This window comes from Thermobia domestica, chromosome 17 (assembly GCF_964235325.1).
Source record: "Thermobia domestica chromosome 17, izTheDome1.hap1.1, whole genome shotgun sequence".
Taxonomy (NCBI): Eukaryota; Metazoa; Arthropoda; class Insecta; order Zygentoma; family Lepismatidae; genus Thermobia; species Thermobia domestica.
In genome coordinates, this window is record NC_137470.1 from 46,112,416 (window position 1) to 46,132,951 (window position 20,536).

Sequence of the window (20,536 nt, forward strand, 5' to 3'; positions counted from 1 at the left end):
ATGGTATGAACATTAGTTTTCCAAGTGTCTCTCTTGATAAGAACAGTGATGTGAACATTGATGGTGAACGATTAAAATTGGAAACGAAAGTATTTTGCAAACAAAAACTTATAGACTCAATAATGGCTGATTTATTTGATAGTGTATCGACACAGCCATGGTGGGGGGAAACCGAAACTCAACCTTCGGAGGGTATCAATGAAGTGAACGACTCTTCATAAAGAAGAAGAAAGTTAATTTGTTTTTTCATGTATACGAAACAACGTAATATCAAATGTAATAAAATATATATATAGTGGAAAGTGAAATGTTTTATTTGTGTGTGTGTTTTGTGTTCGTTTCATACACCTCAATATGATAGGATTTTAAAGTTTTTTATAAGAAAAAAATCCTAACATATTTTTTTCCTCGTATATTATAAGTGATACGTATAATAATAATAATAATGAATTCAAATTCTTGAAATGAATGTTAAAATAAAAATTAGTATTTGAAATTATTATTATTATACAACATTGTCTTAAGTATGATAGGACTTTTTTAATTTTAAAAAAAGGAACTAAAATAATTAATATTAAAATTTTAAAAAACAAAAGTCCTATCATAATAATAATAATAATATTGAATTCACATACTTGATTTAATTTACGAAAGAATAACTGATTAAGTATTTGAATTCATTATTATTATTATGTAGTTATATGAATACATCATTGAATTAAAAATCAGTTTTAGAATCTTTTTTTTTTAAATTCTTTAATTCAATGACTTAAAAATATGTTTTATGATATGTGTATTTAATTACATAGCTGATCATAAAACATATTTATTTATTAGGAAACGGAGAAAATAAGAAATAAAACATTTGTTTTCAAAGAGAAAAAATAATACAAAGTGTTTATTGTTGATGAAACTATTTACACAATTAAAACGACGGTAAGTATAGTACATTTTAAAAAGAACGTTAGATTTTGTTTCCATTGTTCACGTGTTGATAACTTCACAACTGCCATATACTGTTCACTGATGATACTACTGCTGTTGATGTTGGTGATGAAACGTAGATAGAAGTCAATGTGTACATTGAAGATGATGTCCATACACACGATGACGATCTTTTACTCTCTGAAATGAAAAAAAATTGAAAAACAAACTTAAAATTTATTTTATCTATAATCATGAACAAATAATAATACATACAAACACATTATAATAAAGAAGAAGAAGAAAAGGCTACCTGCAATAATATGAAAAGAAAGTAATCAAAACAAACGAAGAAGAAGAATGAAGACATGGTTACCTGTAAAAGTAAATACATCAAACGACGATCATTTTTTTCTGGAGTTGATGAGAAAGTGTAATGAAATTCATTTAAGGACTTTCCTTTAGCTTTGAAGCATAGAAAAAGATATGAATAATGTCCACATAGGGATGATTTTACACTTTGAATTTGTTTATTATTATTAAATGTATAAGAAGTGGAATTTCTACGTAGAAATTGAATATGATGCATTACATATGGAGGAAATCCAAATGTATCGAAGTAGTGGGCACGGCCATCAGTATGAATATATACGGAAATCCAGTGTGTGCCAAGTTTGTTCGAGGGATCTGTATTTATGATGATAGCTGCAGGTAGTGGAACATGTGCTGGTAATTCATTGGCTGCATATACGCCAACGAAATGATTGTGAAATAAAGAATTTGTTTGCAAAGCATTCAATAAATCTAGTGTAGAGGACATCATGTATAAAAATGCAGACATGTACATATATGATATGATATTTAAATAACGTACCTTTAAAAATCCATGATGATGTTCCTCTGATGATCCACTTCTAAGAGAGATTGGAATTCTCCATACACAATGCAGGAGATAGGTGCTGGTAGAGGCTTCGTAAAATGAACTTCCAGACGAACACACCCATGACGTATAAGATTCCAATGCTGCACAGCGCTGGCTTCTCCATCTTGAGTAATGTCGAAAACAAAGATAGTGTATCCTTGAGGAAAGTCAAGGCGAGGAATATTGTTGCCATGATTGGAAAAGTGAATGCCTGATCCACAGAATAAGGTATGATATGAGGAAACATAGAGGTTGTTTTCGAAAATTGGTTGTAATGGTTTTGAAGGTACAGGTTTTCCATCAATGTATAGAGAGAAGAAATTGATGTCAAAATGTTTGAAATGAAATGGATTTGAAGTTATTGTTCCTGTATAGGCATCATTTTGTGTGAACGCCACAATCACACGAGTTGGTAATACTCCCATAAATAAATTATCAATTGTTTTTGATTGAAGATCCTTTGGAATGACGAACGACTTCATTTGCACTCTTGTGAGAGGATATTTGGCTGTTGTTGATTGTAGAAGCTTGTTATGTGCTAGTTTTATTGTAGGACTAACATTAATCTTTTTAATATGTAAAGCAGCGTCTAAAATGTTCACTTTAGCCTCAACAGACGCATCACTAGCGATGAGACAAAAGTTTGGCTTTGCAGGAATTAACTTGAGACGTAATTCTACTCCTTGGATTAAAAATTTATCTTGATTAAAAATATCACAATGAAGATGTCCAAGCATGTCGAATTTTGCACTTTTTTTTTGTTAATTCATAACGTTGTTGAAATCCTTTATTACCACTAGATGTTGCATCCATATGTCCAGCAGTATCTTGAAACCAGAATGCACATTGAAGATGAGTATTTTTAGCAGAATCATCATAATTTAACAGTTTTTCAATGTATGATCGATATGGATGATTATGAGATGGAAATGAAATCAGTTTGTTATTTAAATACACTTCCACTTCACTGAACATAGAATTTAAAAAGTCATTAATAGGAGCCACAGCTTTATCACTTTCACCAAATGCCGATCCATCAGGCTTAACGATTTGAGCTTCGATGTAAAGAAGAGTATGTGGTAGATCTATGTATTCATCACTTGTTCCTGGGATGACAAACTCTATAGGAGCATTATCAGCTAGTGAACTGATTGGTTTGTATGTAACGACATGATTATCCAATATACTGGTTTGCGTTGGTTTTGTAGAAAAAATATCTAGTTCACTTTTTACACACTCGCAGGATTGATGATGTAAGAAAGCCATAATGGTGATGATTTAATCAAAGATATCGTGTGATAACTTCCTCTTCTTATAAGACTGATTTTTCTTTGTTTTCTGTGTACGTTTCCTCTTGCCCTTCTTCTTCTTGCGCTTGATGATGTGTAATGGTGAAGGGTTAAAGATGGAATGATGTGTAATTCTTCTTTTCCTTCGTTGATATCCAGATCCAAGCATAGATTTCAGTTTATTTTTTGCTTTGTCTTGCAAGACGGATCTCGCTTCACCCATTCGTTGATGAAAGGATTCATTAATAGGTTGATTGTCGATGATGACATCAGTAATAACGTTTGCTCCAGATTTTAATAATTCCTTTCCTACTGTTTTAGCTCCTTGTTTTACTAGTGGCATGACAGAACGAAATAATCCTCCAAGGAAACTTCCAATACCATGTCCAACTTGATAAGGGGAGCCAACATAAACGTTTCCAGTTCCAGAAAGAGCTTGTTTTTGATAATATTGTAAATATGGATTATTCATATTTGTCGATGTTGACGCACTGGTCGAAAATGTAGTTTAACGCATACAGTTCCGAAAGTGAATGCCAGTGGAGAGCCTGTACTATCTCTTATATCTATTTTGATGTGTTCAAAATCCATCTTCTCTATAGGCACATAATGTGGAGGATTAAAAATTTCTATAACACTACTTCCAAATGTATGATTCACAGGATTCATATTTATGATACGTAATAATGGTGCTACTGTATCTCCAACAAATACAGATTGAATTATATCACAATACACATACATTGTAGATGGAAGTCCAAAACGTAAATTTGGAATGCTTTGGCCTTGTTGCATATCCTTTAAATCAACGCTTGGATCAAACCCCAACATCGCACTAACACTTGGTGATAATGCAACGTCTACATCTATGTCTTTATGAAGACGTCGTATAAAACAGGTATTACTCTCACGAGTATAAGAAATATGTAAATTTGTGAATCTGTTGTACGTATTTATTATCTTTATCAGTTCTGATATGTCAGTGTAATAACGTACAGGAATAGTTATAAATTTCCATTCATCACTTTTTGCAGGTTTGTAAAAAATTTTATTATTTTCGTCATTAATATTTAATATTGAATGAGGATAATGAATTTCAACAATAGCCACTTCCCACTTTTCATGGAATTCCATTCTTTGATGAAGTTTCGTAGTGTATGATGTTAAGGTGTTTTCAGGAAAATATTCCATAGAACTATTACTGGGAAGCGTAACGTAAAAATCTCCATCAGGTTCCATTGTACTTCTCGATCTTCTTTACGGATGATGCAGGTATCCAGGAATCGAAAGAAGAAGGATATCCTTTCCAATGAACAAGATATTCTTTTCTGCTGCCTTTTCTTCTTGTACGTATGATTTTATCTATGTAAAATGTCTTTGATAACGTCACAGGTTGTAATTCCTCTCTGTAAAATAATCCATCCAGTGGTTCCTTGTTTAAATCTTCAATTTCATAAACAGGTGGATCTCTTGGTATTATCTTCTTCACTTTAAATATTTCCCAAGTCCAATTTTGCATATATCCTTTATCAAATGTACGTTTAGTTTTACTAATTCGTACTGTATCACCAATCTTAAGATGTTTTGAGAAATTTGGATTCTTCTTCTTCTTCTTCTTTATTTTATTATCATATTGATTATGCCATACTTGTAATAGGTTATTTTGAGAAACATTTGCAGGTGACATCTTTATACTTGAATGATAACCTTCATTGTATGATTTCACAAGAAGAGGTAATACATTTAAATAATTATACGTTTGATACTTTGTAAAATACTTCCACATTTTTTCTTTTAGAGTTCTGTTAAAACGTTCTACAATACTAGCTTTTATATCAGGATTTTTAGTTGTAATATGTTTTATTTTGTTGTGCACTAAGTACTTCTGTATTGTTTTATTAGTAAACTCACTCCCTTTATCTGTTCGGAATGTAATTGGTTTTCTGTCTTTGAACACAATTTGCAATGCTTTTAAGACATCATTTGTACTTTTAGATTTTAATGGCACAGCCCATGCATATCGACTGAACACATCTATCACTGTCAGAATATAACGATATCCATCATTAAATTTATGAAGAGATTGAAGATCATTAATATCACTTTCCCACTCATCATCAATGTTATTCACTACATAGAAATCTCTTTTAAAACGACGACGTACAGGTTTGTGTAACGTATATGTTGTTTGTTGCAGTAACCATCTTCTTATACAATGTATAGGAATTTTCTTCTTTGTAGCTATCCACAATTTTTTAACAGTTGAAAATGAGGCAGGATGTGAAGGGTTGTAGTAAATCTTGCTTAACTGTTTGTTTACGGTTTCCACCTTGACCATACTGGACGTTTACAGGCACGTTTCCTTTTCCTTATAGGAGATATTACTTTTTCCTTTTCTTCTTCTTCTTCTTCTGCTTCTTCGTCGTCTTCTGGAAACGATTTCAGAGGTACTTTTTCCCTTGACGATGGTGCTGTTGGTGATGCTTTAGTTCGTCGTAAAATATATGACAAACGTTTTGGATTTCCAATAAGTTCTTGAGGTGTGTTATTAGAAGATAAATAATTACAAAATTTCTCCCATCCCGGTGGATTTGTGTGTTTCCGGGGTCGCGACACATCAGAAATTAAATCTACAATGTGAGATCCTTCTAGTTTATCACCTCTGATGTAAACAGTTCCTTTATTATCCCACGTGATATTATCATCATGTTTCATTCTATGTAGTAGTAATTCAGCTCTTTTACGAAACATTTTGGGTATAGATAATAATATTTCTTCTTCTACTTCAGGCTTCTCTGATTTAGTTGACGTAATTGAAAGTGTCACAGGTTCTTCTTGTTTTCGTATTAAATGTAAATATTTTTGAAGAATATTGTTATACTGATTCCACTTTTCTTCATCACTAAGCGATGATAACTGTAAAATCTCTTGCATTTCTTGATCCAAATTAGATTCACGTTTCTCCAGGGCTGATGATGATGATGATGTTGGTGTTTGTATACGATTCAGAACTTCAGGTGGAACTAAAATCATCTTCTTTGCGTGTTCCATTGTACTAACGGAATAGTAAACTTGATAATGCACCAGTTAAAATAGGAGCTAATAATGCCGGTAGGAATCCACCCTGCTGCTGTACTAATAAATGCTTCTTCTTCTTTTGGATGGAGTTTCCTTTCTTCACAAGATATCGAAGCGTCCTCTTGTATCGCTTTAATCTTGCTTTCTGTGTCTTTGTAAGAGGTACATTCCCTTTTAATACATTATAACAACATTCACAAATACTTCGAATCACTGAAGAGTCTGCATTGGCCAGTATAGCTTTACGTAATTTAGGATTTGCTTTGCTCAGCGTACGAAGAAGATCTCCGTGTTTTACTCTTGGAGACATATTGTCAGAATGAAGAAACACAGTTTAAAACAATCATTATAAACACATCTTCTTCTTCTTCTATTTCGATGGAACATAAACGTAATGATAAATATCATCAGGAAAGATATTTGTTTGAAAACGAAGTTCATCTGGCGTATCCTGTTTTAAATCAATAAAGAAATATCCATATGGTAACTTTGTTGCGTCGTTGAAACTTTCTTGAAGAAATTTTGGATTCTCAGGAGTTAATTGATAACTCAAATGTTTAATTTGTGATTTATCTCTTGGATTTTTAAATAATACGAGATAAGAACAATTCAAACTCATATCTCTGCTTCCTTTTCCCTGATGAAATATGTTTTGTGTAATAAATAGTACACTAAGATTTCTATGATGAGAACCCTTTGTAAAGAAATCAACTATATTGCGGTTCACTTCACACATTTGATCATCAATAATAATAAGATGTGGTCCAGTTTCAGGTAAAAAGTCTTTTGTTCGAGGTAATCCTTCAATAAATTGTACTTTTGTCGAAATTTCTCTGTATGCATTTTGCCATTCTGCATAGTACCAATAAATATGACGAAACGATGTATTAACCATACGTGATAAATTGGACAGGAAACGTATTACAAAGGAAGTTTTTCCACATCCACTTGGTCCGGCAACAATACATGAAAAGGGATGTTTCCACGTCGTGTCCATGTTAAAGAGTATGATCATTCTTTCCTTATACGTATATTTATAAAGGGCCTTATTACATTTCTCTTCTTCTTTTGTTGGAAGTAGTGTAGCCATATGGAAGAGTATCATATGAATTTGGTATTCTACGTCGTTTAATATAATTTATCTTATAAATTTTTGTTTCGGGCATGCTGACGATAGTATGGTCTTTCCTGCGGCAAATTTTTTTCTCATTGGTAATTTTTACTTCAGTAGGACGAGATTCTTCCTCTTCTTCTGCATCCTCTTCATTATCTACTATCATTTTCTTCATTACATCAAAATTTAGGTGTTTTGAAGATTCATAGTTTAATGAAAAGCCTCGTATCTTGCATACTTGAAACTCCTTCTTCGTACTGGGATCAAAAATACGTAAGCTGTAATTCTTCGGGCCCGCCGATACATATTCTGAAATATAGGCTTCTTTACCATATTCGAGGACTTCATTTGTTAAATCGCCTAAAAAGTCACCAGTTGGAATTGTACTTTCACCAGGTTTTTGCGTATAAATGACGGAATCAGTATCAAAATATAATACTCTTTCTTGTAGTTGATCTAAATATTTGTACAATTCTAATCTTGCTTGTGCTGTTGTGTATGCGGCTATGACAACATTTACTGTTGGTAATGAAACAGGAACGTCATCGGTGTATTGCCAATACACATATAACATGTCATCATTTACTGGAAATATTTGATGAACATCTATATCATGAGATGATAATTTCTCATATAATTCCTTGGGTTCATTAATAATGCTGACATGACCCATGTTCTCACGTTGACCAAATTTTCCCCAAAATGAATTTAGCATTAATTTAGCTAAACTTCTAAGTGCTGGATTATGTTTAATTTTGTTCTCATCTAGACGTATTCCTTCCTTTTCATAAAATTGCTGAATGTACTTCTTCTTTAATTCATCTGTTTCACACCATGATGGCCATCCACTAGCTTCTGTTTTTGCTTTCAGGAAGGTGTTTATGTATTCTGCAAATAAGCCACCACTTTTTGTTTTTTCATCATATTGAACAACGTCATATGCCCATATTTCATGAATATCTATTATTTTGTACCCTTTTTCTAATACCTTTCTTACTTCATCTGCTACCCATGTTCCATGTAGAACTCGGTCTTCATCGTTGTGATTACAAGGTGCTTGGTTTAATTCATCACAACATGTACGGCAGAGTGGAAACATCAATCTATCATTTGATTTATAAGGGAGGACAGGATGAAACAGTTGTTTTGGAGGCAAAATACTGAGCTTAACTAATCCTTCTACTTCTTCAATGGTGGGAATATTTGAATCTCCAGGCAGGTAGATAGTAGGATGACGAATTGGAAACTTCTTAGTCTTAGAGATAAATGGGTACAATGAAATAACATCTTTGTATTTTATGGTTTCTCCTTCAGATTCTTGTGCTTTATGATACAAACGTATGGCATTCACACGTCCTCCATAAAAAGCATCACGAGGATTTAATGGTGATTTCTTTGTATACGGATGATTACTAACATACTTCTTCATCTCTTCATTTCTTGCCAATTGTTTTTTAAATTCACAACCCCATATTTCATGCACTTCACAACCAAAATCTTTTAATTTTTGGATTTTCTTCTTTGTTGCTTCATATCGAAATTCCATGGTATCTGTAGCATTGTTATAGATGGGTTTATCTCTGTCGTTAGGGTAGCAGTAGATACAACCATGTGTGAAATCGCCTTCATACTCCCAGACGTGTATTTTTCCTGTATTGGGATCTGTCCATACACCATCTACTTTCATTGATGCTATTCGTTTTTCCTTACTACGTGCAGCATTGGTAATTTGGATGTTTCTGGTTTTTTCTTCCCAAGCTATCCATTGTACTGCTTCAACTGATTGTACATCTCTCCATCGATATCCGTTCTTTGGTATGATACCAATTGTATTTTCCTTTAAGAAATTTCTACGATACACTAAATTACATGCACTGGCAATTGTAATACATTCAAGTAAGGGATTGACATTAGTTTCAGATTCAAATATATTCATAAAGGAAATACAGGCTTGACGTAATACCTCGACATCCTGTACACAATACTTGATGAGTTCTTCTTTCATTTTAAAGATGTCGTTTTGATGTTCGGTATACCATTGGAGAAACTTACGTCTTTCGTCTACTTTCATAGTATCTGCTCCATAATATTTAATGTCTGGAAGCGGCCCTTCATAGGTTTGGTTCTCACGTCGATTAAAGAAGTGTGGGAAATATCCTTTGCACGATTGAAGCCCAAATGCACCGCTTAATTTACTTAAGGGCATAGGAAGAAAGCTTAGTGAATCGATGAAGGTTACGTTTCCTATTTTAAGAGAGAGAATTTTTGCTCCATTCATGATTACTTCTGGAGTCCAATTCATCTTCTCAACCATGGTCTTAATGATGAAATGTGCGTCATATCCCTTTGAATTATGGGCAACACAGATTACTGATTTAATGTTTGGTCGACGTTGTTGAAGATGTTTTAGAAAATCTTCTATTACATTTTCTCCGTCAAATATATTTTCTCGCTTTCCACAAATGACACAATCATTCTTGATGTTGTTATCTTCATAACATTGGTAACATACATGTTGACTAACCAAGACATTAGGTATATGCTCATATATGTTTGCGTCCTCGTCTTCTATTTTCGTATCTTGTGTGCATTCAATATCATAAAACAGAATCATAGATTTCTTCTCCATGATGATTTTTTCATTGGCTTTTTTCGATTTTCTTCTTTCATTCACTTTCATGTAACATTCATGATTGGGTGGTACTATATCATAGCAAATGTTGCAATAAGTTTCTCCACATACGTGAGAACGTTTTTCTTTCACTACATAAATTTTCAAACACTGGACACAGCATTTCACAGTTGAACATAAAGGCTTTCCATTTTGATACGGCGCTGTCTTGTGATAGTCATAGCATGACTGACCATAAAATTCTCGATTACAATCATTGCATGTAATATGGGTTTCTTTAAAATCACATGGTGGCTTCTGATGACAACGAAAACATACAGCTGTACAATGTTTCAAATGTTCATGCTTTTTTTCATATTTCTTATGACAGCTTTCGCAATAAAAATTACAGCTAAAACATGCTGTCAAGCTTTCAATAACGTTATAGTGGTTATCTATAAACAGTAAATTTAAAGGTGTTCTCTCGTTATCACTTGGTGGTGCTTCAAACATAACATCACTTCCTGAAAAGTCCCTATACACTGTGATTTTGTAATCCTTTAAATATTCCTGAAATTTACGAATTTCAGGAATTCCACCACCATTACTAAGATCTACATCGGCAGCTTCACACAGTTCTTCTGCTTCTTTTTCTATGATATATTTACTTTGATTTTTTACATATCTATTATATTCAGTTTGATTTCTTGCCTTGTATTTTTTCAGTCCCATGGCAACGACGATTGCATGTGCTAAACATCTTGTGCCTTTATTTTTAATTGTGATAATACCACGTTTTGCCTTTACATATTCTTCAGTATTCATAACATGTTGTTTCAAAGGACCTTGTCCTCTTGGCATACGTACATGATGAAAATTCACGATGCAATCTTCATTTATAAGAAAAGCCGCATTACTTTGCAGTACTTTCTCATAACTTATCCATAGAACTTCTGCTGAAAGATTTCTTGCTTCTCTGAATGATAACCAAAATGGACGATGTCCTTCTCTCTCGTTTGTGATTGTTATTCCTACGTAATCATGCTGGTCCACATTACGTAGTAAATAATCTATTAGTCCCCGTAGACTTGCTTCAATTGCCGTAAAAGGGTTTTCATCTGCACGCACGGGGGCTAGACGAAATCGTAGCATTCTACCCTCCATATTGTATCTTCTGTATTGTCTTCTTCGTTCTTCTATTATATGAAATCTATTGTGTCCATCATTACGGATGTTATTTCCGAATCCTACTTGTATATTTGAATTTCGTTGTGCTTGAAATACGACTAGCAATTCGTCCATTCTTTTTTCTATGTCGTCTAAATCGACTTCCATTTCTTCGTGTTCTGTACTAGCCTCTGCTAATATTTCCATAATTGAGGGATATATTACTTCTTCTTCTTCTTTTCTGGGCTCGGGAAACAAATTGTTAATCCAATTTTCTAGTTCATTCTTGTAAAACTTATCATCTTCTTCTTCTATCTTCATCTCTTCCTTATTGTAATCCTCTCCTATTATTTGGGAAAACGTGAGATTTAGCAGCTCTTCTTCATTTCTCCTTTCTTCGACGTCTTCTTCTGTTCCTTCTTGTAACCACTTTATAATTTCTTTAATACGGCCTGATGCTTCTTCTGTTATCGTTCTATTGCTAGCACTGTTCAATAATTGTAATAGTTCTTCTTCATCATATTCTTCTTTTTCTACTGGAATTTGAATTTCATTAGTTTCTCTTTCTTCTTCTTCTTCTTCTTCTGTTGTTGCTTCTTCTATTCTTTCTTCTATTTTCATTTGTTCTTCTCCGTCTTCTTCTTCTTGCATTTTTTCATGATGATCTATTTCCATTTCTTCTTCTTCTTGCATTTCTTCTTCTTCTTCTTCTTCTATCCCGATTATGGCATTTATTTCACTTAAAAGAACTTGCGTTTCGTTATTTACACCCATTACCTCTTCTTCTTCTTCTTCAATGTCATTAATGAAGACCGTAATCTCCTTCAGTAAATCTTGCGTACTCTCTTTTGCCATTTTTCTTCCTCAGATGTATATATACGTAATGCAATATGTGTAAACGGTATATGAATATGATATATAATAGGATATATAAATCTTATTTAAATGGAATATATATATATATATGTATATAAATATTTTGATAGAATATATAAGCGTTTAAAAGAATATACGAGTAAGTAAAATGTGATATATAAGTAATTAAAAAGGAATAATAATAATAATATCAACGGGAATAGGGAAAAGGATTACACTTATCTTTATTTGTATGCAACCTAAAATAAAAAAGAAATGAATTTTGTTACTTATAAATCAATATATATTAGATATATAAATATATACTATATAAGACAGAACTTTATGATGTCAATGAAATAATCTCTCATCATACCTTTTAAATATTTTAACTTTTCTTCCTATTCCACGGGATGAGGAGTGAAACAAATGTATGCTCACAATCTCTTTCAAATGTATTGACTAATGAAGATATGTAGATTACACGGCCTTTTATACTTATTCTGTTTTAGAATTTTATCGTTAATTTTAGTGAACGCGAAATCCGTATTTCCTCCTCCTCCTCTCTACACGTCTTTCTTTTATACTGTCATTAATTTTAGCGACCACAAATTCAATGCTATCTTCTTTACAACTTAACGAAAAGATGCTATTGACTTTCCCCGGAAAACCGTTCCTACATGTGTCTTACTTGTCTTATTCATATGCTCCCCCTTAACGTGTGAATGAGGGAGGGAAGACATTTTAAACTAAAAGATTTCATCTCTTTTTCTTACGTGATACAGCGTTCATCGTTTAGTGCACGGGAAGTCACAGATTGGAATCCTGTCACGATATGGAATCAACACTAGGAAAACTATGGAATCGATACTAATATTGTTTATTTTATATTATTTTTACGTGTAAGAATACCACCCCCGGGAGCCCACAACTTTTTACCCCTTAGATGTCATGTTACTGATTTCAAAGTGTCTTTATTGAATACATCACCTTCGAAAACTATAGAATCGATACTAATACTGTTTATTTTAAATTATTTTACGTGTATGACTATTACCCCCGTGAGCTCACCACTTTTTTACCCCTTAGATGTCATGTTACTATTTTCAAAGTGTCTTTATTGAATACAACACCTTCGAAAACTATGGAATCGGTACTAATATTGTTTATTTTAAAATATTTTACGTGTATGAATATTACCCCCCAGGGAGCCCCTCGACAAGTGAACTTTATGTTAGATAATATTATTACATGAGTACTGTACTTTGATCTAAGGGGATTCGGTGAATCAATGGTAAAGCGTTCACTTGTGATGCGATAGGGGACCTTGGTGATTTAGTGTCCACGTCTCATATAGCCTCGCTGCTGAAAGGGACGCTATGGCAATATAGATGAAAGTAATTTTACAAGTACTAGGGGACTCGGTGAATCAATGGTAAAGCGTTCACTTGTGATGCGATAGGGGGCCTTGGTGATTTAGTGTCCACGTTTCATATAGCCTCACTGCTGAAAGGGACGCTATGACAATATAGATGAAAGTATTTTACAAGTACTTATTGTCTTTTCGAGTGCAAAATAATACGCGTTCAATACTACACAGAGGCTTGTAGTGTTTGAGTCCCGTCGCCCAAAGCTTGGACCTCTCCCAACAAAAAATTTCTTAATGCACGCCTGTGTACATAGCTAGTATACGAATTCTATGACGGGATTCTGAGCATTTTAGAAGAAATTGATGATAATAATAGGGAATATTTTAACTACTTTCGTCCTTTTAAAGTAATATCACATACAGCTTAGACTATAATATGGAGAAAACTGTATAAAGTTCAACTTCCTAGATCAACTTAAAGAAATGGAGAAATGTTCTCTTATTTGAGAATAGACAATTGTTTTAACTTGAAGATTTGTGCCCCATGTTGAAATCGTGGGGTACTGTGGATCAGTGGTAAAGCGTTCACCTCCGGTGATTGGGGTCCCTGGTTCGATCCTAACTTTTCGCCGTGTGAACTTTGTGGTGCATATAGCCTCGTTGCTGAACGGAACGTTAAACTCAAAAATCAATCAACATCATGTGTACATAGGTAACGTCATCCGAAATGAATAAGCAACACTAGTTTTGTCAAGTATTAGATCTCAAACACTGTTTTAATATTACCTAAAACACACACACACATACATATTTTCGCTTCGTGTTGTCTGAAACCATGACCTAAGATAATGTTGACGCAACAGCTGGAGAACAACATTGAAATACAAAACATGTTCTGTTATCTTATTTTTCTGCTCTTTGCAAGTAGACATTGGAGATACAGAAACTCTCTCAGTTCGTTGACTTATGTATGTGTATTTAACGTTAGATTTCACTCTTATTAACATTAGAAAATTATGAAATTAACTTCAGTGACTCAGTGGTAGAGTGTTTACCTCTGGTGCATGAGGTCCCGTGTTCAAATCACATGTCTTTTTTCTATATACTTGTCATTAATTTTAGTGACCACAAATCCCCTGCTTCCTTTACAACTTAACGAAAAGATGCTATTGACTGTCCCCGGAAAACCGACCTTATCATTTCATTTTTACGTTCCAGAGGGCACGGTGGACTCAGTGGTAGAGCGTTCACTTCAAGTGCTTGGGTCCCTGATTCGATCCCAGTTCGTGCCCTATGAACTTTGTGGTGGACAAACATCATATGCGTGGATTTCCCTTCGGAGTTCACCAGTTTCCTTCCACTTTCTTCATTACATCATTTCATTCATTTTTTCATTATCACCTCTCCTTCATTAGCCTAGTAGACGTAACCGTAGGACGTAAAACTCTGTGGACAAACACCGTGTACGTGAATTTAATGCAACATTTCATTCATTCATTTCTCATTACCATCGTCCCGGCTGGAGCTCATGTGATTCGGATTCCACGTTAATCAGTAGGTCCACGTCTCATATAGCCTCGCTGCTGAAAGGGGCGCTAAACTAAAATCAACTCAACTCATCAACTCATCATCACCGCCTGCATTAGCATAGCCGACATAACTGTAAGACGTAAAACTTAGTGGTTCAGATTCCACGTTAATCAGTAGGTCCACGTCTCATATAGCCTCGCTGCTGAAAGGGACGCTGAACTAAAATCAACTCAACTCATTACCATCGCCTCCATTAGCATAGCCGACATAGAAAGACAGACAGACCTTGTTGGCTTTATTGTTGGACGTAAAACTCTTCATTGTTTAAAAGATTTCATTTACAGACAGAAAGACAGACGTATACATCATATTATCAAAATTAAAATACCAAGTCTACAGACACTTCTTGCGTCAATTGCAATGCGAACCAGAAAACATTCTTATCATTTTTCTCAGAACCATCATAGAAGTTCACTTGAAAGAGACTAGCAAAACAGACATTCACATATATGTCGTCAACTGTTATCTAATTGCAATGTGCGTCAGAAAACATTCAAGAATTTCATCTTATCTTTTTTTCTCAGAAATCAACGTTCAGTATAATACAAACTAGCTTTCTCTATCGAACACGGAAACGCGAAGTAAATACATTGTCTGAAGTACATTTATAGTTAAATGAAAACCTAACATATTGTTTTATTCTTTCAGGAATAATCATAGACCGTAATATTTTTAATAATATATTTTTTTACTTACCTATTTTAATAAAATCGTCTGATGATAACACTTATTCTCAGCTTTAGGCATCCAACGGATCAACCACGTACAAAGACACACACACACTCACTCACTATTACAAATATGAAGTGAAAGTTTTTACGTGGAAGAGGATCGACACACACACTTTACTCTTCTAACTCTGAATCACAAATGTTCTCTGTATACACACATACACACACACACACACACACACACACACACACACACACACACACGTGTTTGTCTTAGAGAAACATGTTTCAACAAGTTCGATCATGCCGACCATAATCGAAAACATATGTCGTTACGATTTCAATACAAAAGATAATATCTTTCACATCAAGACTTGAGAAAGTCATGTTTCATTTTGTTTACACAGGTATCTATATGGGACTGTATTTCAATTCTAAATTTCGTTAACGTAGTTTTTTCTGCTATGGGAATATATTATATTGCAATTTCTCGTCACGACTTAGCAGCAAATTCATTTGGCATAATCTGATCTTTAATTTCTCTACATAAGTGATTTTAATTACTTGTCATAACAGACATCATGTGAATATTCATATAACACATTTCACATTCTACAATATGATATGCTATGAGAAGCTACCGTTATTAGAATCCATTCGCAGGGGTCTGGGGGAGGAGTGTATAGGTATGTGTTTCGTTATGGGGCTCATATATGGTTTCTTTTCTCATGTCTTTAAAAAAATTGTGAAATACAATATTTACCTTAGCAACTAAGTCAATTTCGTGAGAAGCTTTGATCATTTGAATATCACGGCTTCTACAGACACTTTGTGGGAATAGGACCAAGGGTCTAATCAACACGATTTTGCATGGGTATGTGTTTCGTTCTGAGACTCATATAATGTGTCTCATCTCACGCTTTAAAAAAATCATGACATATAATATTTACCTTAGCAACTAAGACCAATTTCATACAATCTCCTGAGAAGCTTCGATCATTTGAATATCATGCTTTCAGTTCATATTCTCCAGACATCTCGTGGGAATAGGACCAAGGGGCTTAATCGCTTATGCTCTTTGGCTTTCCATGAGGAGTAGGGGGTGACGGGGGGTCAAATAAACCAAAATTTTCCCACGCGCTTCTGTACTACCCGTAAAAGGCTATGAACATAGCAACTAAAGGCTTGTCGAAACTTGCCTCCCAATTCCAGGAAATGACATCAATTTCTAGGAAAACAAGATAATTTTTTGCTGACTCGGCCATCTATACGCCGGGACATCTACTGCTGACCATCTGTTCTAGCTGCTTTTAATGTGATTCTCACTTCTCAGTGGTTAGAATGGTCTGGACTGGAAGAGCCCAAAACCACTTCTTTCTTCCTTTCACGGTTTGTTTGTTTCTTCCACCCCCTGCAGTCACAAGAAGACAACTTGTTTCGGAAAGCATTTTGAATTAGTAGCAAAAAGCAAAACTGAATGACACCACGGACGGATTAAAGGGATGGGCGGTCACTCCCTCCGAGAACATTTAATACTTTGAGTAATCGGAGTAAGAAACTAGAAATTGCGTAATCTAATAAGAAAAGTTTCTTGAAGTATACAGATCAAGACGCATTTCAAGTGTCACAGCATTGTACTCTCCTCCCCTCCCCTCCCAATTCCCTTCTGAAGAAGTTCTCTTTTGTTTCTCTGTTCCATATTAGCCTTTACACTTACACTTTCACTATCCAGTATTGATTTTGACCATACCATCTGCACAGCAAGGCGAGTAAGGTTTACGAGTCCTTCCTGCCCCCTTTTTCTGCCCCTTTTTTAAAAATTGCTAATTATAATAAAATTTATCGAAAACAATTTATCCCAACGATAAAGACTTATACACATTCATTATTGCAATCTTAAAATAAACTCGCCGCCTGTCGCGTATGCTAGCGATCTAATATATACGAATAGATGAAAAGTTAGTTTGAAGCCTTATGTATTGTTTTTTCTGTAAGTAAGTCCGAATTCATACTTGTTTCTATTGTTGCATCGACAAAAGTGAGAGCCAAATCGATTCAGGCTCGTTGGTCTTTGCGAGGTCTCTAAAGATGCAAGGCCGTGGGCAGTCGCCCACCACTTGAAACGCCTCTGCACTAGAGGACTGCACGTGCTCGGGCCTACAAAGCATGTATCACTTCGGGCCCGGGAGGGGTTCGGGCAGTAGCGTCATTTCAGATTTGGCTTGGGGGGGCAAGACCCCTTGATATATGTAAAATTTCGCGTTTTTCACTGACTTACTACGATTCTATTGATAAAATAAATCTCAAACTCAGGGGGGCAAATGCCCCTCCCTGCCCCCCTAAATGACGCCCCTGGGTTCGGGCTGTGAATTTTTAAATATACAACCATATTTCTTGGACTTTTTCGGGCCTAACTTTGTAAATATAGTGTAAAACACAAATTGCACCGTTCTTTCTGAAGGACTTTTAAAACACAACTGCAAAATCAAACATCGAATTGCTGTAAACAAAAATACAATCTTGCATTAATAATTAAGTTTCTGTGTTTCGGGATTATTTCGGGCTCATTTGATTATCACGGAGCTCAGTCCGGGCTCGGGCCTAAATGCTAAGACATATTTCGGACTCGGGTCGGGCCTCACATTGTAAATTCACGGGCCGGGCCCAGGCCGAAAATTCCGACCCGTGCAGATCTCTGCTCTGTACCCGCACACATTCCTTCCTAGTCCAGAAAATCTCCTCCCCTCCGCATCGTCAATAATGGTAAATTTGTTCCTCGTATATTTGCTTATTATTGTAAGAGAAGTGCAAACGAGAACTCTAAACTTTGTTCGTTCTCTGGGGTAATGTGAGTAATGGAAATGAAGAAAGGTATGCGTAATATACAAATGTCAGAAAAACTTGATATCAATTTGAATAGACCTTTTACGTAATGTTTATTTTAAAAATAATAAACTTACGCAAATATATCGAGGCATCTGAAATTTAATGTTAAATAGTGGCGAGTGAGCCAGAAGGGGCGTGCACTATTCAGTTAGTCAAAGAACTCATATATGTAGCTTGAAAACTACTACTATTTAAACCAATATTGAATTAGACAAATTTGTAAAAAGTAGGATAACTATAGTTGGAAATAGTGTGTGTATTTTTTTAGGAGGAAATCCAGAAGTATATTCTCGATAATAATAATAATAATAATAATAATAATAATAATAATAATAATAATAATAATAATAATAATAATAATAATAATAATAATAATCTTACTTACTTCAATCATAGGTTGAAGCGCAAGAAGGAAATTTTAAAACTTTTCTCTCCCCTGGGAAAGCTGTTTTATAATTTGATAAGGTCTCTTCTTCGTAACTGCATCTATCCTTGGTCGGGCCGCGGTGGCTCAGTGGTAGAGCGTTCACCTCTAATGCATGGCGTCCTTAGTTCGATCTCAGCTTAGTGTGAAGTGAACTTAGTGGTGGACAAACACCGTGTGCGTGGATTTTCTCGGGGTTCTCCCGTTTCCTCCCACTTTCTTCATTCCACCATTTCATTCATTTCTCATAATCACCGTCTCCTTTAGCCTAACCGGCATAACCGTGGGACGTAAAACTCAAAGATTTCATTTCAATTTTTCATTTACCTTCCATGGTTTTCATACTGCGGGCACTGGAGTTTCCGAACTATATCATGGCGGCCATTTTGAAACTGGTGCTCCATATGAAACATCTTTTAGTACAGCGTTACTTAGTTTTCCAAGACCTTTCGAACGAGGTATTACTCGACTCATGTTCCCATTTGACATTTCAGAGTTACCCTCCGTTACCCCCATTTACGGGCGGCGGAGAGGGGTACTTTTGACGGAATTGGTTTTCCCTCTTAGCAATATATAACGTGTACTTCAAACATTTCTTCTATGTTTTATCATTTTTCAGATATTTCCGTGGATTGATTAAAATGGCCCACCCTGTATATATATATATATAGATAGATAGATAGATAGATAGACAGATAGATAGATATGTTGGTGCACCAGTAAGCTCACAAGAGTACAGATTAATTCATTCTTGATTTTAATCTACAGAACAAATGCTTTTTATGAAAGCAAGGGGACTGCTACACATAAATGGCTAAGTGAGGTAAATAAAATTTAAACTTCAAATGGAACTTGGGTGGCTCACCGACAATGACTCATTTAACACGTTTGATAACAGCGCGGGTAATAGCAGATTTATAAACGTAGTAGATAGAGCCTGTGTGGGTAAATGGGTACTGCGTGAGACTGTCATTCTAAGGATCTCGGGTTCGAATCTCGGCCTAAACTGAGTTAATTTTTTTTCAAGGAATTCAACACTAAATTATGTTCGCATTTGATACTGAAAGAGATTTATCCTATGAAGGAAGAAAACCCAAGATGGGGGCAGCGGGAAAGACGGAAACTGTTTATCCTTAAGTGTTAAAATTTAATTTATTCCCATATCTTTTGCTCTTTCCTTCTTTTCTCATTTTGTTTAGCTATCCGTACTTTTTTCGGTTTATGCATGAAGCGTATTATTATTTTCGTTTTCTTTGCATTAATTCCTATCTCTTTGAACTTAATGTGAATGGAATTTCTGCAGATTTATCTCGTGGTTGTTTCTCTAAATGATGCTCTCAGATAGTAATACTTTTTCCTCCGAGTGGAGGAATATCCTGGCATGTTATGTTTTCGGGCACGTATTTGCTGTCATGTTGGTTGTCCAACTATCAGACATCAAGTGAAACTATTCTGCTACTGGAAAAAGCTATCATTTCTTATGTATCCAACCTCCATTTTCTACTGTCGCTGGCTGTACAAGAAAGAAGAGTGCTAATACAGAGCCTGCCAAGAAAAAAAAACAAATGAACGCTCGAAAGAAACTGGTATCCTCTACCTCTTGCAGTGACGGAGGCGTATGCCTAAGTCTAAAGGT

At 34.8% G+C, this 20,536-nt stretch overlaps 1 protein-coding gene across 1 annotated transcript; it reads right to left on the reverse strand.

Moving 5' to 3' along the window:
* Window positions 1–902: 902 nt before the first annotated feature.
* Window positions 903–3,587, reverse strand: LOC145673901 (uncharacterized protein F54H12.2-like). Its single transcript, XM_081743710.1, has 2 exons — window positions 1,799–3,587; window positions 903–1,125 (listed from the first exon to the last, which is right to left on the reverse strand). The coding sequence occupies exon 1, from the start codon at window positions 2,581–2,583 to the stop codon at window positions 1,801–1,803; it is 783 nt and encodes a 260-aa protein (XP_081599836.1). The 5' UTR covers window positions 2,584–3,587; the 3' UTR covers window positions 903–1,125; window positions 1,799–1,800.
* Window positions 3,588–20,536: the final 16,949 nt, after the last annotated feature.

Bases quoted from the DNA above. Each gene is read 5' to 3' on its own strand.
- LOC145673901 (XM_081743710.1), bottom strand. From the start codon at position 2,583: ATGCTTGGACATCTTCATTGTGATATTTTTAATCAAGATAAATTTTTA.